We start from the raw sequence: 20,678 nt of genomic DNA on the forward strand, positions 1-20,678 counted from the left end.
AGGCTCTTGATCACTTCGAATCATAGGTACGTTATTGTCAGGAGTAACATGTACCTCTGACTCAGTGTTTGGAACTAAGTCAATGTAGGTAACTTGCTCACCATGCTCAACCTCTGCTGTTTCTGTGTTTTTGTCTGTGTGATTAAGGTGTAGGACTTATGTAGTAGGTGTATTTGTGTTCTCTATGGCTGGTGCATTGTATGTAGGTGGAATGTGAGTGTCTGTGGATATAGGCAATGAGGGATCAGGATGTGGTGGTATAGAAGCTTGTGTGGGAAATGGATCTTGTGGAGTGGTTACACTTTCTTTAAAAGGGAAAATATGTTCTCTAAAGCTAACATCCCTGCTTACAAAAATAGCTTTAGTTTCTAAGTCAAACAATCTATACCCCTTTTGAACTTCTGAATAACCTATGAGAACTAATTTTCTTGCTCTTTTTGCAAACTTATCACCTTTTGGCAAATTGCTAGAAAAACACATGCATCCAAACACCTTTAAGTGATCAATAGCAGGCAATTTATTATACAAAACTTCATAAGGAGATTTTCCTTGTAGTATGGGTGTAGGTCATCTATTGAAGAGGTAAACAGTTGTCTTTATGCTATCTCCCCAAAATCTATTAGGAACAGAACTCTGAAACTGCAATGCCCTAGCCACTTCAAGTATATATCTGTTCTTTCTTTCCACCACCCCATTCTGTTGAGGTGTATATGGACAACTGCTTTGATGCACAATGCCTAAGGATGCTAATAATTCATTAAAACTGGAATTAAAAAACTCTCTTCCATTATCAGATCTTAGCACTTTCACATTCATGTCAAACTGACTCTTTACCATTATAAGAAAATCCTTCAATACTGTTACAACTTCACATTTAGACTGCAACAAGCATACCTAAGTGTACCTACTAAAATCATCCACAATTGTAAGAAAATAGTATTTCCTATCATATGTAGGCATTTTGTGAGGACCCCAGCCATCAAGATGAATAAGCTGAAAAATACACTCAATCTTACTGCTATTGAGAGGAAACTTCAATCTACTTTGTTTAGCTAAAGGACATACTTCACAATTATGCTGTATACTATCCACTAATTTATTCTTCAAGGCAGGAATATGTTTTATTGCCACTATTGATGGATGTCCCAATCTCATATGCCAAAGACTGCACTCATCAGTATTTTTTGTGACCAATGCTGTTACTTGCTTGTCTCTCCATTTCAGAATATAAAGTCCACAGTTCTCTCTATCAATCCCCATCACCTTCCCATTGTAAAGGCCCTGTAATACACAAAAATCAAGGAAGAATAGAGCACAACATAACAGCTACTTGGTCAGTTTGGAAACTGACAGTAGATTGAACTTAAAATCTGAAACATACAACACATCTTTTAGTTCATATCCCGGCAGAATTGAAGTTTTTCCTTTGTGTGTTATTGAACATTTGCTACCTGTTGGAACTTGTACTTTATGATTCCTGTGTTGCTCAATGTTCTCTATGTTAGATAGAATTTCTTTATCATATGCGATATGGTGATATGCTCCTGTGTCTACTGCCCATTCTCATAAAGATGCATCAGATAACAAGGTGGTTATACCTGCCATTAGTGTATGACTATTACCTGCAGGTGTTTTGTTTAGAAGCTCCAGTATCTGCTTGTTTTGACCTTTAGTGAACAGTTGCCCCATCTGTTGGCCTTGAGATGAGCTTGTAATTTCTTCTGTCACCATGTTAGCATAAGTTCTGTTTCCTTGTCCTTGTTGTTTCTTCTTGCTTTTGAAGTCAGTAGGATACCCTATAATCTTGTAACAGTTTTCCTTGAGGTGTCCCTATACCCATAACGTTCATAAACAATCCCAATCTTCTTACCCTTATATCCTTGATTCTATCATGCCATCATAGTTAAAGGTTTCCTATTTATCTCAAGCACACTTATAGCCTGTTTGGCCAAGCTTCTTTTTGGCCAAAAGTGATTTTTTTGGCAAAAAATTGAGGTGTTTGGCCAAGCTTTTAGAAGGAAAAAAAGTGCTTTTGAGGAGAAGCAGAAGCAGTTTTGGAGAAGCAGAAAAAAGTAGTTTCTCTCCAAAAGCACTTTTTTGAGAAGTACTTTTGAGAAAAATACACTTAGAAGCAGTTTTTTAAAGCTTAGTCAAACACTAATTGCTGCTCACAAGTGTTTTTCAAACTAATTAGCCAAACACAAACTGTTTCTCAACAAAAGTACTTTTGAGAAAAGCACTTTTGAAAAAAAGCACTTCTCAAAATAAGCTAATTTTTGCAGCTTGGCCAGATGGGCTATTAGTTCACGCTGACTTTCTTCTTGAATGACCAAAGCATAGGCTTGATTTACAATCAATACTGGCGTCTTAAGCAATATCTGACTTCTCACCTGACTATAGCTTTCATTAAGCCCAACTAGGAACTGTAATAAACGCAGATTCTTAAATTGGTCAATAAAAGGTCTAGTTTCTTCACAATCACAACCAGGTCCTGGAACTAATAGATCAATCTCATCCCAGAGGTCTTTCATTTTCGTATAATATGATGTTACAGAGTCAGTGCCTTGCTTTAATAATCCAATTTGTATCCATAGAAGGTAAAAACGAGTGAGATTAGATTTATCAAACCTCTCCTTGAATTCCTTCCATACTGTTTTTGCATTTGAAGCATAAATGATGCTCGACTACAATTCTGTTGATACTGTACGTCCTATCCATGAAAGAACAACGACATTACATCTCTCTCACTGATTCGCCAATTCTCCTTTGTAAGAGCTTTTCAAGCAAGTTCCTTCTATGAAACCTAGCTTGTTCTTCCCCAAAAGTGCCATCCGCATCGATCTACTCCACAAGCCATAATTTTCCTGTCCGGTGAGCTTGATATCGTGCAAAACTACTCCAGGTGTATCTATAGCTGCTAAAAACAGAGGGTGATTATGATCAATTGGGAGATTTTCTGTTTCCGCCATGGCTAATGAAATCAAAGCTTCTAATTAGTGTTCGATGTTCAGATCTTGCAGAATTTCAACTCAATTTCAATGACCCGCTCTGATACCATGAATAGAATTGAAGTTGCATGGAAGATTAAACCCTAGATTCTAGAGAATTCAGAGAAGACGAGAGTGAAGAAGAGGAGAGAAACTTTTATTTCATTCTCTGTTATGCTTTGTTACAAGAGTGAACAGTGTTTAACCAAATAACGACCTACACATGCCTATCACTTGTGTGTAATGACTAATATACCCTCATTTAACTATCTCAACTCTCAATAATCACAAATCGTTACGGAATCTTTGGCATGGTTGATATAGCCTAGCCTAAATGAACATGCAATTTAAGTTTCTTATACCGATAATATATATATTTTTCACACTATCAGATGAGTTCATTTATAACAAGTAACTCTAAACAGCAAATCTTATATGCTAATTAACCTAGAAAACCAAGTAATAACCTGCTATGTCAAATTGCATACATTGATAGTTTATTTTTATTTATTTTTTGTAAACTTTTTAATTATATATAACAAAATTTTCTTTACACAGATCCTATGATTTTTGCATTTAGTAGTATAAATAGTTTAATTACAAATAATTTTTGCAGCAAACTAAAGCTTTATAATCTGGTGTATCCATTAAAGTCTTTCACACAATCCTTACTGTCCCGTTTCCTTTTCCTTTAACCCGCGTATGTAATTGTAAAAAATTATGTAACTAATAGTTTGATACAGGCTGTTAAATTTACAAACATGATTTTTAATCAATTCAACAGAAAAAGGAAACTAGGATAATAATAAATCAAAATAACAAAAAGGTGAACCACAAGGAATATAGGGCAAAATACAAAATTGACCAGTAGGTCGAAACTAATTGTTTTAGCTAGCCAAAAAGTATATAAAATACGTATATTTTTTTATATATATAATACACATGTACACAAAAAATATACATTTTGTATTTATTCCTGCGGATTAAAATGACAAATTAATATGAAACACCTCCTTTATAACATGCGTACGGCCCACACCAATAAATTATTACATCACGGTTTGCTATTATTTTGGCTATATATGTTACTAGCTATGAATATCTTAGTAGAAGCGGACCTAGCTTATAATATATTACTAGTTATGCATACCTTATATATGTGTTAGAAAATCCACATCTATTATAAATATTTAATTATGAAAAATCTGGGATGCACCTCCGAATCTTAAGCCTTTTTGAACACAATCTTGAAAACTGGACGATTCACAGCCAAACGCCTCGATCCATTAGCTGCAGGTGCAATACCAATATACCCACACAACAATCTTGGACAAATAAAGGAACACCCTGTAGCTCTTGGACAATACTGTAACGCATAGGCATCTTCATACTTCTGAATCGTAAACAAACTTGTGGCCGTACCATTTTCAGTCCCACCCTTAATTCCGCCAGTGGTGACAAACCCGTCAATTTTCCAAACAGTGGATTTATTGCAAATTGACACGTACCTTGGTGCTGCAAATTTTATATTTATGTCTTCATTTTCGTCAATTACTAGTCCTGCACTTGAATTCACCATTAAGAATTTTAAAGGAAGGCCTGTGCTCTGAACATTTTGTGCTTGAAAAACGTCGAGCGGGCAGCTCCCGTTTTCGCCTTTCGCTAGCGTTAGGCCACCGCCGTTGGCCGCGGTGGTTGCCGGCAAAATGTAGTAGGTGTAACCTGGACGGACCTCTTGTTTATTAGTATCAAGAACTGGTTCAGCTTTTACCTGGAATAAGGTTAAAAATAGGAGGCAAGAAAGCAATAAAATCCTTGATATGATCTTCATTTTCAAGGATATGGTTAATGCATGAAATATTAGGGGCCAAGTGTTTTATATATTTATAGAAGCCGATGTTGAAATGTATGGCATATGTGATCGTTTTGAGTTTTGCTTGTCAAACTTTTGGAAAAATGAGAGCCTAATTTTTGTTAAAGTATGCTAATATGGGTAGAGAAAAGTCAAAACATTGAAATTTAATTTACCGTGTTTTGAATTTCTTATAAAGTTAGGCATTCCGTATGGAGAACTACATTTGAATGGTTTTATCACCGAAAGAAATAAGTGCAAACTTCTAGATTAGCTTAGACAATAATCTGTTGTGCTTATGAATTGTCAACCAATAGGAATGCGATAAATTGGAAAACCAGTCTGTAAAATTTCTTGACTTTTAGTCGATTGAATCAGAAGGTAAAAGATGAGGGCGCGGGGCTAGTACTAGTACGCAATTATTATAGATTTAAAAGATATCACGTGTCTTTTTGCTTAAATATTTTGTACGTACTCCTACTTTCACTGTATTACATGAGGATGAAAACCTAAACTTGGTATAAACAGTAGTTATGGAATTTTCAGCCTATTTCGAGAAATATATAATGTATTCATTAGTTCTCTTAGTCGTCATATTATTTATGGGCAAAAAAGAGAGAGAATGTTTTCCCATTTTATCCGAACCTCATATGTTATCAATTGGTGTGGGTGGATGTCAAGATGCCAACAGGCGAAGAACCATCCATGTCCTGCCGAAGGAAAAGAAGTCCTTTCACTCCTCCAATTATTATTATTTTAGGTACGTACTATAATTAATTCTTGTCAGGTAACTCGTGACATCATTTGTTGGGTAAACATCAGAAATAGATATATTTACAATTAGTAATTGAAAAATAGTCATAGTTTTAAAAATAATAACAATTTAGTTACTTTTCATGTAAAGATAAAATTTGTACAAAAATACTTTTAAAAATCCAAAAGTATTTCAGTATAATATGCGGGAGTTCGAATTTTTTACATATGAGCTTCCAGCATACTATGCTACAATAAAATGCGAAGGAGTTCCATCATAATATGCTGGAAGTTTATAGGCAGGAGCGCCATAATCCCACATATTATGCTGGAATTTTTCGTGTGCTGGAGTTCCAACATAATATGTTGGAAGTTTATACGCAGCACCATAATCCCGCGTATTATGCTGGAACTTTTCATGTTTCACCAAAATAATGACTATGTTTTAATGACTTCGCAAACGTTGGTTATTTTTTAATTACCCGTCCGAAAAATAGGTAGCCCGTGCTATTTTTACTCATTTGTTGTATATGGTATTCACTATTCAGTCCTTCTTTCTTTATTTTCTATTTAATTTCCTTTTATTTCTCTATCATGTTTTTACGAAAATACTCCCTTCTGTCCATTCTTGCTAAGGTTTCGAATTTAATCCAAAATAAGTACGTATTATTTAAACAAAGCAAATATATATATTACTTATGTTTTTTCAACAAATTTATCCTAAAGGCTGTATTAGGAGTTCATGTCAAGGTTGTTTCAGTTTAACATCACATGGTAAAACCCAGCCCAACTACCAAATTTCTTAATCTATTGTGCGCAGTAAACAAAAGAAACATATACAGTAGTACAATGTAGTCGTTTACATTTCTAATAATTACCATTCAAATAAGATAGTAATAAAACAACCAACATAATTACATCTAATTCACTGCACACATCTTTATTTATTCAGCCCCAGGAGGTTTTGGATCGTGATGGTTATTGGCACCTGTTCCTGGATAGTCGTCTCTTTCCACCAACAGCTCCCTCTTCTTCTCCATCATTACCTTAATTCAACAATTTCAAAATTCATCAATTTCATAGATAATCTTAAAGAATTAACACCACAAGATACATATTTTATAGCCACAAGTTTTAAAAGTGTTAGTAATCCGTACAAAGTTAAACACCTCCACGTAAAAAGAGTAAAAAAAAGAAAAGGAAATTACTGTAGTAATAAATAGGATTCAAGAAAGAAGAAAGAGGAACCTTGTAATGAGAATCTTGGAATGGTAGATTTTCTGTAATTGTCTTTAGGCTTCCTGTAAATTATCACCACAAGATACAAATTACTGTCAGGAATCAAAATTAGCAATATCTGAAAAGAAAAGATAATAGGAATAGATTTATTTATGACTTACTTGAAGAAGGAACTGAGATGGTGGAAATGACAAGGGAAAATCCCACAAATATTAGTAAGAATAAGCATAGAAAATTAGAAGCCCTGTGCTTCATTTTTTTTTTTGTTGGAGTATTGTCTTATGACGGGAAGAAGGTAGATGTGAGAACAGAGACAGCTAAAAGTGCTGGCCTTTTATAAGGGGAGGATACTATTTTAATACTTACTTTCTTAAACAATTTCGCATTTTTATGAAAATTAAAGTACATAAACATGGCTAAATAAATATATGATGCTGGCCACTACCTGGCTATAATTGACTTGTTTCTCTAAATGTTTTTTTAAATTACTGGAATTAAACTAATAGCGATACAGTTTTATTGAGTGTTGACTTTATGTGAACAGTACTCAAGTTGTTTTCTGTTTCAACTTGGATATTCAGGTAAAATGTGATTAATGCCAATAAATGATTGTCAAGGCAGGATTTAAATTTACTCTTTTCGTATTGTCTAAAATATGTTATTCATATCTGAGCTACTTTTAATCTGAAGTTACAAAACCTACACTTAGACCCATTTGGACATTAAAAAAGTTTCCTTTTTTTCAAAAAGAAATTTTTTTTTAGAACAATGTTTGTCTAAGAAAATTTTATATTTTTTCAAATCCAGCTTGAAAATGTATTTTCGAATTTGAAAAACTGCTGAGAACTAGTTTTTCAATTAAAAAATTAAAAAGTTGTTTTTTTTAAGTTTTACAAATTTACCCTATTTTTTAAAAATTTATAAAAGGACCCAATTAGTTATTAAACCTAAGTAACAATTAACACCTACAACTACCTACTACCTTATTGAGTGGTCTTGAACTATATTTTGATATCCACTGTTAAGATTTACAATTTATACTTTTACCTGAAGGAGCCACTACAACTTCTATTACAGATTGTTCGTACAGTTAAGCAATCAACATGTTTGATTGTTTCTTTCAATAGGATAATCAATTCGGGGTGATTTTGATATTTTTGACAAATTGTAGGGTATAAATCATGTTTCATGATTTTAAAAAAAGTACATCTAAAAATGTTGCAAAAATTATAACCAAACACAACTTCATCTTCAAATCAAATTTTAGTAAAATTTCAAATTTGAAAAAAAATCTTGGAACTTATGTCTAAATGCCTACTTAGATACCATCATCTTGGAGCCTATAAAATTCCTTTTTTTTTTTTGCCCCGAGATTCCAATGTGATCGGAATATAATAACTATTGTTATAGATACTAGACTGATGCGTGCTAGTAAATAGTTGAGGGACTAAAGTGTAAATAGGAAAAGGGAGGTTAGTTAGAGTCGGTTATGTGGTCTATAAATCGGACCACACTCACGTGTAATAGGCAGATAAAAATAACACTTCAGCTCTTCTTCTCCATCTCATCTCTATATCTTCCATTTCTTCTCTTCTTCTTTTTCATCATTATTTGCTTGCATGTGTGTTGTTTCTGATGCATTGTGTAGAATTTATCATGGTATCAGAGCAACGATCATAAATTCATCGGAATTAGGAAGAAATTCATTAAATCGAAGCTCGACGGAACTCCGATCTGATCAGCTATGGCAGGGAATGAGGTCGCCTCACTAGATCACAATCATCCGCTATTTTTACAATCCTCATATGCTCCTGGACTTGTCTTAATACGGCTCAAACTCACAGGGCCTGAATATTACACGTTGTGGAGCAGGGTGATGAAATTTGCACTCCAGGGAAAGAGTAAACTAGGGTTTGTGGACGGAACTTGTATGAAGAGTATGTATAGAGGCGAATTGGTAGAATAGTGGAAAAAATGCAATGCAATTATTTTGTCTTGGATTGGAAGCATTGTATCGAGTGAGTTGATGCCAAGCGTTGTCTATGCTTCAAATGCGAGAAAAGTCTGGAGTGATTTTTAGGAGAGGTTTGATAGAACAAATCTGACTAGAATCTATCACATTTGGACAACCATAGCAACATTAAGACAAGGTACTGACTCTATCACTACCCATTTATCTAAAATGAAGGATTTGTAGGATGAACTTGGTGTATTAGTACATCTTTGCTCATGTGATTGTGAGGAGGCTAGACCTTCAGTTGAACATTTAAGGCCACAATGTTTGCTGCAGTTTCTTATGAGCTTGAATGAAAGTTATAATAACATAAGGAGTAATGTACTAGCAAAAAGACCTGTAGTGACTGTTAATGAAGCATATGCAATAGTTACTCAAGAAGAGAGTCAAAGGTCCTTAGGTGTGGTTGATACTCATAGGGAACCACTCACCATGTTGGCAAGAAGGGGTCGGGATTTTAAAGGTAAAAAGACCAGGGTTCATTTGTGAGAATTATGGATACAAAGGTCACCTTAAGAAAAACTGTTTTAAGATAATTGGATATCTAGCTGATTTCAAAAGCAAGAGAAAATATCAGACTAGAGGAGGAAAGGTTTATACCAACAATGTCAATGTAAATAATGAGGAAGGCAAGGCACCAGCTGTTCAAGTGCAGGGGAATGGACAATTCTTCATAGAAGAACAATATAAACAATTAGTCAAGTTTTTGTCAAAACCAACAACATCACAGTGTTCTACAAACATACAATAACAACAACAACAACCCAGTAAAATCCCACTAGTAGGGTCTGGGGAGGGTAGTGTATACGCAGACCTTACCCCTACCCCGAAGGAGTAGAGAGGTTGTTTTCGAAAGACCCTCGGCTCAAGAAGACAAAAGGACAAAAGAAGATATATTAGTAACACCACAGAAATAATATATGAAAAATAAGAACGATATGAAATCAAGAGGAATGATACAAAGCAAAAACAAAATAGTATCCCTACCAAACTAGTCTCCCAGAGTTATGGCGTAAGGCAAGACTCAACCACCTCCTAGCCTACAACCCTAATACTCAACCTCCACATATTCCTATCAAGTGTCATGTCCTCGAAAATCTGAAGCATCACCATATCCTGCCTAATCACCTCCCTCCAATACTTCTTAGGTCGTCCTCTACCACTTCTCGAGCCCTCCATAGCCAGCCGTTCGCACCTCCTTACCGGAGCATCTGGGCTTCTCATCTGAACGTGCCCGAACCACCTGAGCCTTGCTTCCCGCATCTTGTTATCAATGAGAGCTACACACACCTTCTCCCGAATATCATCATTCCTAATCTTATCCATCCTACTATGCCCGCACATCCACTCAACATCCTCATTTCTGCTACCTTCATCTTCTAGATATGTGATTTCTTAACCGGCCAACACTCATCCCCATACATCATGGCCGGCCTAACCACCACTTTATAGAACTTACTTTTGAGTATCAGTGGAACTCTTTTGTCATACAATATCCAGATGCTAACCTCCACTTCATCCATCCTACCCTGATACGGTGTATAACATCCTCGTCGATCTCCTCTCCCCCTGGACAGGTATAATTTCCTTGCTAGGAAAATACATGTATGTGTGATTGGGTGATAGACACAGAAGCAACTCATCATGTCACATATTCTAAGGATATTCTAAGTAGTGTGAGAAGAACTGATGATCAAGGAAGGAATGAGGTGCAATTACCAATAGGAAATAAAGCAGAAATAACACACACTGGAGAAGCATCTATACTAGGGAATAAGATAGCTAAAAATGTCTTATATTTACCAGACTTTAAATTCAATCTATTGTCAATATCAAAACTCATAAGAGATCTCATTTGCTCGGTCATATTCTTTTTTGATTTTTGCATGTTTCAGGATCTTTACAATGGCAGGGTGATGGGGATTGGTAGAGAGCACAATGGATTATATCTGCTAAAGGAAAACATAATAGTAGTTGCAGCAGGTTTCTTCTTGAACAACGGAGCAGAAGGTGAACTCTGGCACATGAGGTTAGGTCATGCATCATTGAAGTCTATGCAACATATTCCAGAGTTAAAGAATAAGGTGGACATGTAGGTGCAAGAGAATTGTCATGTTTGTCCATTAGCTAGACATTGTATGTTAAAGTTTCCTTCAAGTAATACAAGTTCTACTAATTCTTTTTAACTTGTTCACCTAGATGTTTTAGGGGCACATAGAGTGTACACATATGATAAAAATCATTATTTTGTTACCATTGTAGATGACTACAGTAGATATATTTGGGTATGTTTGATTCAATCAAAGTGTGAAGAGTTAGTTGTAATAAAAAACTTTCTTGCTATGATAAAAAATCAATTTGATGTAACTGTGAAGGTGTTGAGGTCAGATAATGGTAGTGAATTCTTTAATTCTCAGTGCAATGATTTATTGACATCTCTAGGAATTGAACATTAGAGTAGCTGTCCATATACACCTCAATAAAATGGCACAGTGGAAAGAAAATATAGACATATCCTAGAAGTTACAAGGGCACTGATGTTCCAAAATTCAATGCCAATGATGTTCTGGGGTGACTGCATGAAAACAACTACATATTTGATTAGTAAGTTGCCCACAAAAGTACTGCAAGGGAAGTGTCCATATGAAGTGCTGCATAACAAACCAGCAAAGATAGAGCACTTAAGGGTGTTTGGTTGTTTGTGTTTTGCAAGTAACTTGCTTGGTGGTGACAAGTTTACTCCAAGAGCAGGAAAGTTAGTCCTTATAGGATACTCAAAAATACAAAAAGTGTACAGGCTATATGATTTAGATAGCAGAAAAGTGTTCATTTGTAGATATGTCTCATTCAGGGAACAAATGTTTCCTTTCAAGAAAGGAACTCATATCACAGAAGACATATTTCCATGGGCTGAATCTTTTGTGACAAATGACCTTCTGCCTGAACAATTGGAGCAGGGATTTTCTAGTAAGGAGCATGCAACCACTGAAGATTCAAACTTCTCCACAACTTATGATCAAGTTGAACTTGCCCATGATCATATCTCACCTATACCAGTCATGGAATCAACAGCTAAAGCAGACACTCAGACAATAGAACCAATTGAGACCACAATAAATTCAGTTGATACTTCTGCTATGCACCAGCCAGTAGAACAAGTTGGAGTACAACCAGTTACAGATCCAGACACAAGCCAGTCATATATGGAGCAAGTACATACACATGATGAAGCTGTTGTCGGGAAATCTAGCAGGATTACAAGACCTTCCATATGGCTGAAGGACTATGTTACCCCCTCAAATGCTAAGAATCATCCTCATTGTATCTCAAACATTGTGTCCTACTCTCATTTGTCAGCCAATTATAATAAGCCCTATTTGGGTGTGTTCTCTGCAATAGTTGAACCAAAGAACTTCAAGGAAGCTTGTCAGGATGAAAACTGGGTAGAAGTAATGTCACAAGAGATTAAAGCTCTTGAGGACAATGCAACATGGGAAACTGTTGACCTACCTGCAGGAAAAAGAGCCATAGGATACAATGGATGTTTAAGATAAAGTATAAGGCAAATGGAGAAATAGAGAGATATAAAACTCGGTTAATAGCAAAAGGTTATACACAACAAGAAGGATTGGACTATCATGAGACATTCTCTCCTGTAGCCAAAATGGTTACCGTGAGAACAATCATAAACATAGCAGCCTCTAGAGGATAGAATCTATTTCAAATGGATATCAACAATGCCTTTTTGCAAGGGTATCTTTATGAAGATGTTTACATGGAGCTACCATAGGGTTTCCATAGACAAGGGGAGTACAAGGACTGTAAACTACTCAAATCACTATATGGTCTTAAGCAGGCTTCAAGACAATGGAACATCAAATTGATTGAGGTTTTAGTGGAAGCAGGATATCATTAGAGTGATTATGATCATTCACTCTTCACTAGGAACAAAAATCTGACATTGTTGTTATCTTAGTGTATATGGATGACTTAATTATAACTAGGAGCAATGCAGAACTGATAGATGAAGCCAACCAGACACTACACAATTCCTTCAAAGTTAAGGATCTAGGGGAGCTAAGATATTTTCTTGGTATTGAAGTTCTACGATCAAAGAAAGAGATTCTGCTCACACAAAGGAAGTTATACACTTTAGTTGATATAAGAAGTTGGACTTGTAGGAGCTAAATCAATCTCTACCCCAATAGAGCCTAATCAAAAGTTGACCACTATTGAATATGACAAGCATGTTGGGGTAAATGGAGATGAAAAGCTAGAGGACATAGGAAGCTATCAGAAGCTCATTAGTGAGTTGTTCTACTTGACCATCACCAGACCAGATCTCAGTTTTGTAGTTCAAGTACTCAGTCAGTTCATACAACATCGCAAATAATCTCATTAGGATGCAACATTATGGGTGGTAAGATATGTAAAGGGAGCACTGGGCCTTGGTATTTTGATGGGGACAGGGTCAATAGATACATTGTCTGCTTATTGTGATTCAAACTGGGCTTCCTGTCCTAATACTAGTAGATTTATCACAGGATATGTCATCAAACTGGGAGATTTTCTGCTTTCATGGAAGTTAAAGAAGCAACAAACTGTTAGTCAAAGCTAAGCTGAAGCAGAGTACAGGAGTTTAGCAACAGCAGCTGCAGAAATCACATGGTTCCTAGGATTGCTTAAGGAACTGCAGGCCAAGGTTCAGCAGCCGGTGTTTTTACACTGTGATAGTAAGGCAGCCCTGCAAATAGTTGCTAATCCTCTATTTCATGAATGCACTAAGCATATCGAGATCTATTGTCATTTTGTTCGAGAGAAAATCAAGAACGAGCAATTGGCACAATAATACATCTCTACTAGTTTGCAGATCGCTGATCTCATGACCAAAGGCTTGGGTTCGTCACAGCACCATTTCCTATTGTCCAAGCTTGGTATGTTCAATGTGTTTCACCCCCAGCTTGAATGGGGTATTGTTATAAAGAATAGACTGATATGTACTAGTAACTCATTGAGGGACTAAAGTGTAAATAAGAAAAGGGATGTTAGTTAGAGTCGGTTATGTGGTCTATAAATGGGATCACACTCACGTGTAATAGGCAGATGAAAATAACACTTCAGCTCTTCTTCTCCATCTCATCTTTGTATCTTCCATTTCTTCTCTTCTTCTTTTTCAACATTGTTTGTTTGCATGTGTGTTGTTTGATAGGTTTTCAATGTCTTTGCCTTATGTTTTGATGATCTAACAAACTTAGTCTCAAGAACCAGATAGGGAACCTGACACACATAGACTATTTAACGGATTCCAGCTAAATGTGAAGTGCTATAGCTTCAGGATATAGGAAACCAAACAAGGATCCGATACACTTGTGGTTCCCTCATAGTATTACAAAGTCAATTGGACACAGCTGGAAGCGATGTGATAGCTTGCACTGTTTCTGCATGCACTGAACTATTTCTAGTGCCCACTTATTTCTTGACCAACTAAAGTGCTTACATAATTTCAAGTGATGTCATCAAGGTGTATCAACAATGAGTTTATATCAAAACATCACTTGAAATTTTTTTATCCCCATTCAAGCCTTTTGCAAAATAGAGAAATCAATTCTCACGAGCTTGAAGAACAAATTTAAACGCTACTACGGACCAGTTCCTAAAGTTAGTATTTTGTTGTCCTTAGTTGAGTTGTAACTTTGTGATTGTTCTTATTGTATCTCCTAAACTGCTTACCTAGAAGCGTTAATTAGGAACCCTCTTGTAAAATCCGTAAACTCTTTGAGTTTATGTTGTGACTAGGTTTAGTCATAAGTTAAAGTCTTTGTTACTAGAGAGTGACAAAGTGGCTTGTGGTGAGAGTATCACAAGTTAGTTAAAATCTTTATACTAGAGAGTGACAAAGTGGCTTGTGGTGAGAGTACCACAAGTTAGTTGAGTTAAATCTTTTGTAATAGAGTTATTACAAAGTGGCTTGTAATAGGTATTTATAAGTTAGTGAAGTTGAAAGCCTACAGGTGTAGGTCGTGGTTTTTGTCCCCTTGAGTTGGGATTTTTCCACGTAAAAATCTTTTGTCTCATTTACTTACAGTTTTACTAGTATTCTCAGCATAACCTCACAGAGGACCAGGTACTTTACTGTTTGGTGGAATCATATAAACTAACAATTGGTATCAGAGTGGGTTCCTCCTATCAGGCTAACACCTGGAAGGATCCTTATGGCTGCTCCACCAAATTTTGAAGAAGGTCAATCAACATATCGACCTCCCAAGTTCGATGGACAATACTATGGGTGGGTGAAAAACAAGAATGCATGATTTTATCATGGTTGAGGATTCTGAGTTATGGGATATTATATGTGATGGTCTTATGTTCCAACAAAGGTACTGGAAGAACTTCCAATTTCAATGTCAAAAACTAGTAAATAGTACATCGACGTAGACAGGAAAGCTGTGGAGAAGAATTTTCGTGCCAAGAAGATTCTGATATGTGGAATAGGATATGAAGAATATAATAGAATATCCATTTGCGATACTACTAAGGAGATTTGGGAAGCTTTGCAAACAACTCATGAGGGAACCACCCAAGTAAAACAGTCTAAGATCGATATGTACACTACCGAGTATGAACTCTTCAGGATGAAGGACGATGAATCTATTCAAGATATGCACACAAGATTCACTTACACTATAAATGAGTTACACTCACTTGGTGAAACCATTCCTAGAAACAAGCTAGTAAGGAAAATCCTCAGTATTCTGCCTAGCCCTTGGGAAAGCAAGGTGAATGCTATTACTGAATCAAAGGACTTGCATGAGTTGACCATAGAAGATCTGGTTGGAAATCTGAAGACCTACGAGATGAATAGAAAGATAGACAGTGAAAGAAAAGAACCTGGTACTCAAAGATGATAGCAATGACTCAAGTGACGAAAACAGACATGGCTTACTTATCCAAAAGATTTCAGAAGATGGTAAGAAAAAATGGAGAAATGCTAAAAAGGGGCAGCTCTAGCAAACCAAAAAAATATGATCTTTCATAAGTGTAGAAAGCATGGACACTTCATCAAAGACTATCCTCTCTTGAAGTAAGAATTCTCCAAGAACAACCCTGAAAAAGTAGCTAAGAGGAACCCGGTTCCTTTCAAGGACTTCAAAAGAAAGAGATCTGCTGACAATGTGATGAAATAAGCTCTTGTAGCTTGGGGAGATTCCTCTGGTGAGTCTGAAGATGAAACTAATGCTAGTGATAGTTCCATGATGGCAGTTGAAGGCGAAGAAAATGAATATGACTCAGCTTTTGCTTTGATTACCCAATCAGATGATGATGAAGACGATCACAACAAAGAGGTAAATTTCAGGGATGTTCAGAGAAACTCATGTCTTTAGCTAGTGTATTGATTGATGCTTATCATATTCTTGTGGAGGATAGGGATTCCTTGACCTTAGAACTAGGAGAAGCCGAACAAACTAGAGATGACTTAGTGGATGTAGTTATTGACCATAAGAAAACCATTGAAAACTTCAAAGAAGAAAGAAATGATCTCTTGGAAGTAATTGCAGACCTAAGGGAAACAATAGAGAGACCAGAGACTAATTCAAAACCTAGAAATTCTGAAAAAGGAAAAGAGATAGCTAGTGAGGAACACATTAGGCTTGAAAATGAGTTGAAAGCTGTGAGAACTAGGATGTGTGTTGAAACTGAGAAAAACAAGTACCTCCAAACTGATCTGGAAAGAGTAAAAAAATGATCTTGAAAAGTATCTAAAGTGGACCTGGTCCTCAGAAGCTATCACTGCCATGTACACTAATAATGGTGGAAACATGCAGGGAATAGGGTTCCAAAGGGAGAAAACTCCTTACAACCCTCATAGCAAGTACGTCATTGTTTCTGATAACTGGCTTTGTACCCACTGTGGGAAAATGGACACTTCAAAGAAAATTGTCAGGCCAGGGTTTAATCTATTCAGAAAAAACAAAGTGTTTGCTGAAAAAGTGACTACAAAAAGAGGGACCAGGTTCCACTCACAAAAAACGCACATTACCTGCATGGACTAAGAGATCTCTTATTCATCCTCTTGCCTACTACAAGGGACCCAAACTTGCTTGGGTTCCTAAAATTAACTCTTGATCTTCTTGTGCAGGGAACAGTGAAAGGAAGCGGTCAACAATGGTTCATGGATAGTGGGTGTTCAAAGCACATGACTGGGAACACCATGGACTTTCTTTCACTAAAAGCCCTACAAAGAGGGAGTATATCATTTGGAAATGGAAAAAAGGGGTACATTCTTGGAGTTGGAAAAGTCGGGAAGTCACTCACTCATTCTATTGAAAATGTGTACTATGTCAATGACCTTAAGTACAGTCCTTGAGTGTCTCTCAGATCTATGATAAAGGAAACAAGGTGGAATTCTTGTCCAAGATATGTACAGTTACTGATCTGGTAACTGGTGAAGTGGTACTTGTGGCCAAAAGATACAAAAACATGTATGTTGCTGATTTCGAGTCCTTACAAAGTGGTGATGTGAGTTGTCTGAAAGCTGTTGATGATGATGTTGCACTGTGGCATAGAAGACTGGGGTACGCAAGATTTTCTCTTCTAAACAAACTAATTTAGAAGGACCTGGTCCATGGTCTGCCCATGACAAAGTTCAAGGTGCAAAAAATCTGTGATGCCTGTGCTAGATGTGAGCACCTAGAGCTTTTGCATATGGACCTATGTGGTCCTATGAGAGTGCAAAGCAAAGGAGAAAAAAGATACATTTTTGTGATAGTGGATGACTACTCCAGATTCACATGGACTCTGTTTCTTAGAACTAAAGATGAAACCTTTGAAGTGTTTGTGGCCTTTGTAAAGAAAACTAGGTGAAGATGGAGTCTAGAGTCGCATGCATTAGGTCAGATCATGGAACAGAATTTGACAATGCCAAATTTGATGAGTTCTGCAATGAAAATGGAATCACCTACAACTTCTCAGCTCCCAAAACTTCTCAGCAAAATAGAGTAGTGGAAAGGAAGAACAGAACTCTAGAAGAGATGGAAAAAACAATGCTAATCGATATTGGAATTGCAAAGAACTTCTGGGCTGAAGCGGTTAACACTACCTGCTACTTGGTGAACAGGTGCATGATCAGATCCCTCCTGAACAAAACCCCATATGAGTTGCTGCATGGAAGGAAACCCAAGCTGACCCACCTAAGAACATTTGGGTGCAAATGCTATGTTCTCAATAATGGAAGGATCAGCTTGGTAAATTCAATGCCAAGAGTGATGAAGGAATATTTCTGGGCTACTCTTCTCAAAGAAAAGTGTACAAAATATACAATAAGCGGACTCAATGTGTTGAGAAAAGTGTTCATGTTATTTTTGATGAATCTTATCCATCATGTGAGAAGAATGTTGAAGAAGATCAAGATGGAGAACCCTTACTAGTCCCTGGTGAAGTCATTGACACGACAAATAGAAAGGCAGATATGATGAGTCAAGTAAAAAAGCTGAGTAAAGACAATATTGTCTCATCTTCAATGGAACCAGGTACTTCAATTACAACCACTGAAGCTAAAGAAAGAGTGGTTGATGTAGTTCAGGATACTCCACTAGCACCTGAGAGAAGAACTTAGGAAAACCAGTTAAATGTACCCACATTCTCTCTAAATGAATGCCAGACGTCTAACTGGAGACGCAAAAGCTCTCATCCTCTTGACAACATAATTATCCCTCTAGATTCCGGAGTATAAACCAGGTCAAAACCAGAAATTCACTTGCCTTCTCAGCCTTTCTCTCCTAAATAGAACCCAAGAATATCAAGGAAGCCTTGAAAGATGCATATTGGATTACAGCCATGCAAGACGAGTTACATTAGTTTGAAAGGAACAATGTCTGGCACCTGGTACCCAGACCCTCAGATCGAACCATTATAGGAACCAGGTGGGTATTCGGGAACAAGCTTGATGAACATGAGAATACCACAAGGAACAAGGCCAGGCTAGTGGTTCAAGGTTACAATCAGGAGGAAAGGATTGACTATGATAATACGTTTTCTCCGGTCGCTCATATGGAAGTTATTAGAATTCTAATCGCTTTTTCATCTCATATGGAATTCACCTTGTTCCAAATGGATGTCAAAAGTGTATTTCTGAATGGACTTCTTAAGGAAGAAGTCTATGTGAAGAAACCTCCAGGGTTTAAATGTCATGAACACCCTGAATATGTGTTTAAACTGGACAAAGCATTGTATGGGCTGAAGCAGGCTCCTCGAGCTTGGAATGAAAGGCTGTCAAAATTCCTCTTGGAAAATGGCTTTAAAAGAGGGAAAATTGATAACACCTTGTTCCTAAAGAAACATGGAAGGAAAATGCTCATTGTTCAGGTCTATGTTAATGATATCATTTTTGGGGCAACAACTGATTCTCTATATGAAGAATTTGCAAAACTCATGGGAAGTGAGTTTGAAATGAGTATGATGGGGGAACTGAACTTTTTCTTAGGTCTTCAAGTAAAATAGTCCCCAAAGGGTACATTTATTTGTCAGCAAAAATACATCAGGGAGCTCTTGAAGAAGTTTGACATGGAAACATCAAAGGTGATAGACACTCCCATTGTTATGGCCACTCGACTGGACATGGATGAAATTGGGACTCATGTGAATCAAACCATGTATAGAGGCATTATTGGGTCTCTTCTCTATCTTACTACTAGTAGACCTGATATTGTCTTCAGTGTGGGGCTATGTGCAAGGTTTCAATCAAATCCCAAGGAATCTCATTTGAAGGCAGCCAAAAGAATTCTGAGATGTCTTAAAGGAACACTTGACCTGGTCCTTTATTATCCCTCAGGTGACAACTTTAATCTCATTGGATATGCTGATGCAGACTATGCATATTATCTTGTGGATAGGAAGAGCACTTCTGGAATGGCTCACTTCCTAGATTCATGATCTCATATCATGGGGCACAAGGAAGCAAAAATCAGTGGCTCTTTCAACAGCTGAAGCAGAATATGTAGCCGCAGCATCCTGCTATGCACAACTATTATAGATCAAGCATCAATTTGAGGACTTTGGGATACTCATTAAGAGTGTGCCATTTCTATGTGATAACACCGGTGCACTCAACATGGCCAAGAATCCAGTTCAACATAAAAGGACCAAGCATATTAATGTGAGGCATCACTTTCTAAGGGACAATGTGGAGAAAGGGTTGATATGTATGAAGTTTTGTAGCACAGAAGATCAAATTGCAGACATCTTCACCAAGACATTAAGTAGGGAACATTTTGAAAGAAACAGAGTGAAGTTGGGGCTTTTAAAGCCCAATTGAGAACCTGATTCCTCATTATTTGGCTATGAAAATCACCGTCAAGAGAAAACTGGCTAAAAGCATTTTCTGACCATGTCAAACTCACTTCAATTCTATTGCAGGTAAACACGCATGATGAGTATAGAAGCTGTAGATATAGTGCATGGATGATAAAAGAGGATTGATACTTTTAAATAACAAGTCAAGAACCTGGTTCTTATACTAAATGTTAGTAGTTCTCTGCATTCTTTAATACACGTCTTAAAAAGGTACAAAACACAACTGCCATGTCATCCAACTTTTCAGACTTTGCTGTCACGTCTCTTCACTTCATAATTTCATCTCCCTCTCAAACGTTACACTTCTCCACGTCCAACTGCCGTTTCAGAACCGGTGCCTATCTCTCTCTCTCTCTTCATAATTATCCATTTTTAATAAAATCCCCTCTATTCTCCACAAACCATAAGTCCTCTATTCGAACTTTCCAAAACACCTTCGCTCCATCTTTCCAATGGCTGATACAAACTCCGACCTCCCTGCCTC

The 20,678-nt window shown here is 36.8% G+C and overlaps 3 protein-coding genes and 1 long non-coding RNA gene across 4 annotated transcripts; 3 read left to right on the forward strand and 1 right to left on the reverse strand.

Moving 5' to 3' along the window:
- Positions 1–3,932: 3,932 nt before the first annotated feature.
- LOC104230953 (kunitz trypsin inhibitor 5-like) lies at positions 3,933–4,902 on the reverse strand. The gene has a single exon (XM_070171145.1). The coding sequence runs from the start codon at positions 4,816–4,818 to the stop codon at positions 4,213–4,215; it is 606 nt and encodes a 201-aa protein (XP_070027246.1). The 5' UTR covers positions 4,819–4,902; the 3' UTR covers positions 3,933–4,212.
- A 420-nt stretch (positions 4,903–5,322) lies between these two features.
- On the forward strand, positions 5,323–11,101 carry LOC104230952 (uncharacterized). Its single transcript, XR_711989.2, has 2 exons — positions 5,323–5,599; positions 10,741–11,101. It is a non-coding gene; the product is annotated as an uncharacterized lncRNA (long non-coding RNA).
- Positions 11,102–12,582: 1,481 nt separating this feature from the next.
- LOC138888292 (uncharacterized) lies at positions 12,583–17,210 on the forward strand. The gene is made up of 9 exons (XM_070170137.1): positions 12,583–12,666; positions 12,791–12,938; positions 13,027–13,212; positions 13,315–13,448; positions 15,268–15,736; positions 16,040–16,188; positions 16,266–16,577; positions 16,669–16,833; positions 16,983–17,210. Exons 1-9 carry the CDS (start codon positions 12,583–12,585, stop codon positions 17,208–17,210), a joined length of 1,875 nt encoding a protein of 624 aa, XP_070026238.1.
- Positions 17,211–19,405: 2,195 nt separating this feature from the next.
- LOC138888293 (secreted RxLR effector protein 161-like) lies at positions 19,406–19,774 on the forward strand. The gene has a single exon (XM_070170139.1). The coding sequence runs from the start codon at positions 19,406–19,408 to the stop codon at positions 19,772–19,774; it is 369 nt and encodes a 122-aa protein (XP_070026240.1).
- Positions 19,775–20,678: the final 904 nt, after the last annotated feature.

The sequence above is a fragment of the Nicotiana sylvestris genome, chromosome 3 (genome assembly GCF_000393655.2).
Source record: "Nicotiana sylvestris chromosome 3, ASM39365v2, whole genome shotgun sequence".
In the NCBI taxonomy this organism is placed as follows: domain Eukaryota; kingdom Viridiplantae; phylum Streptophyta; class Magnoliopsida; order Solanales; family Solanaceae; genus Nicotiana; species Nicotiana sylvestris.

Bases quoted from the DNA above. Each gene is read 5' to 3' on its own strand.
- LOC138888292 (XM_070170137.1), top strand. From the start codon at position 12,583: ATGCCTTTTTGCAAGGGTATCTTTATGAAGATGTTTACATGGAGCTAC. The intron at 15,737-16,039 runs GTACTCAAAGAT...AAGCTCTTGTAG, and splicing joins CAGTGAAAGAAAAGAACCTG to CTTGGGGAGATTCCTCTGGT. The intron at 16,578-16,668 runs GTAAAAAAATGA...GGAAACATGCAG, and splicing joins TCCAAACTGATCTGGAAAGA to GGAATAGGGTTCCAAAGGGA.
- LOC138888293 (XM_070170139.1), top strand. From the start codon at position 19,406: ATGGAAACATCAAAGGTGATAGACACTCCCATTGTTATGGCCACTCGA.
- LOC104230953 (XM_070171145.1), bottom strand. From the start codon at position 4,818: ATGAAGATCATATCAAGGATTTTATTGCTTTCTTGCCTCCTATTTTTA.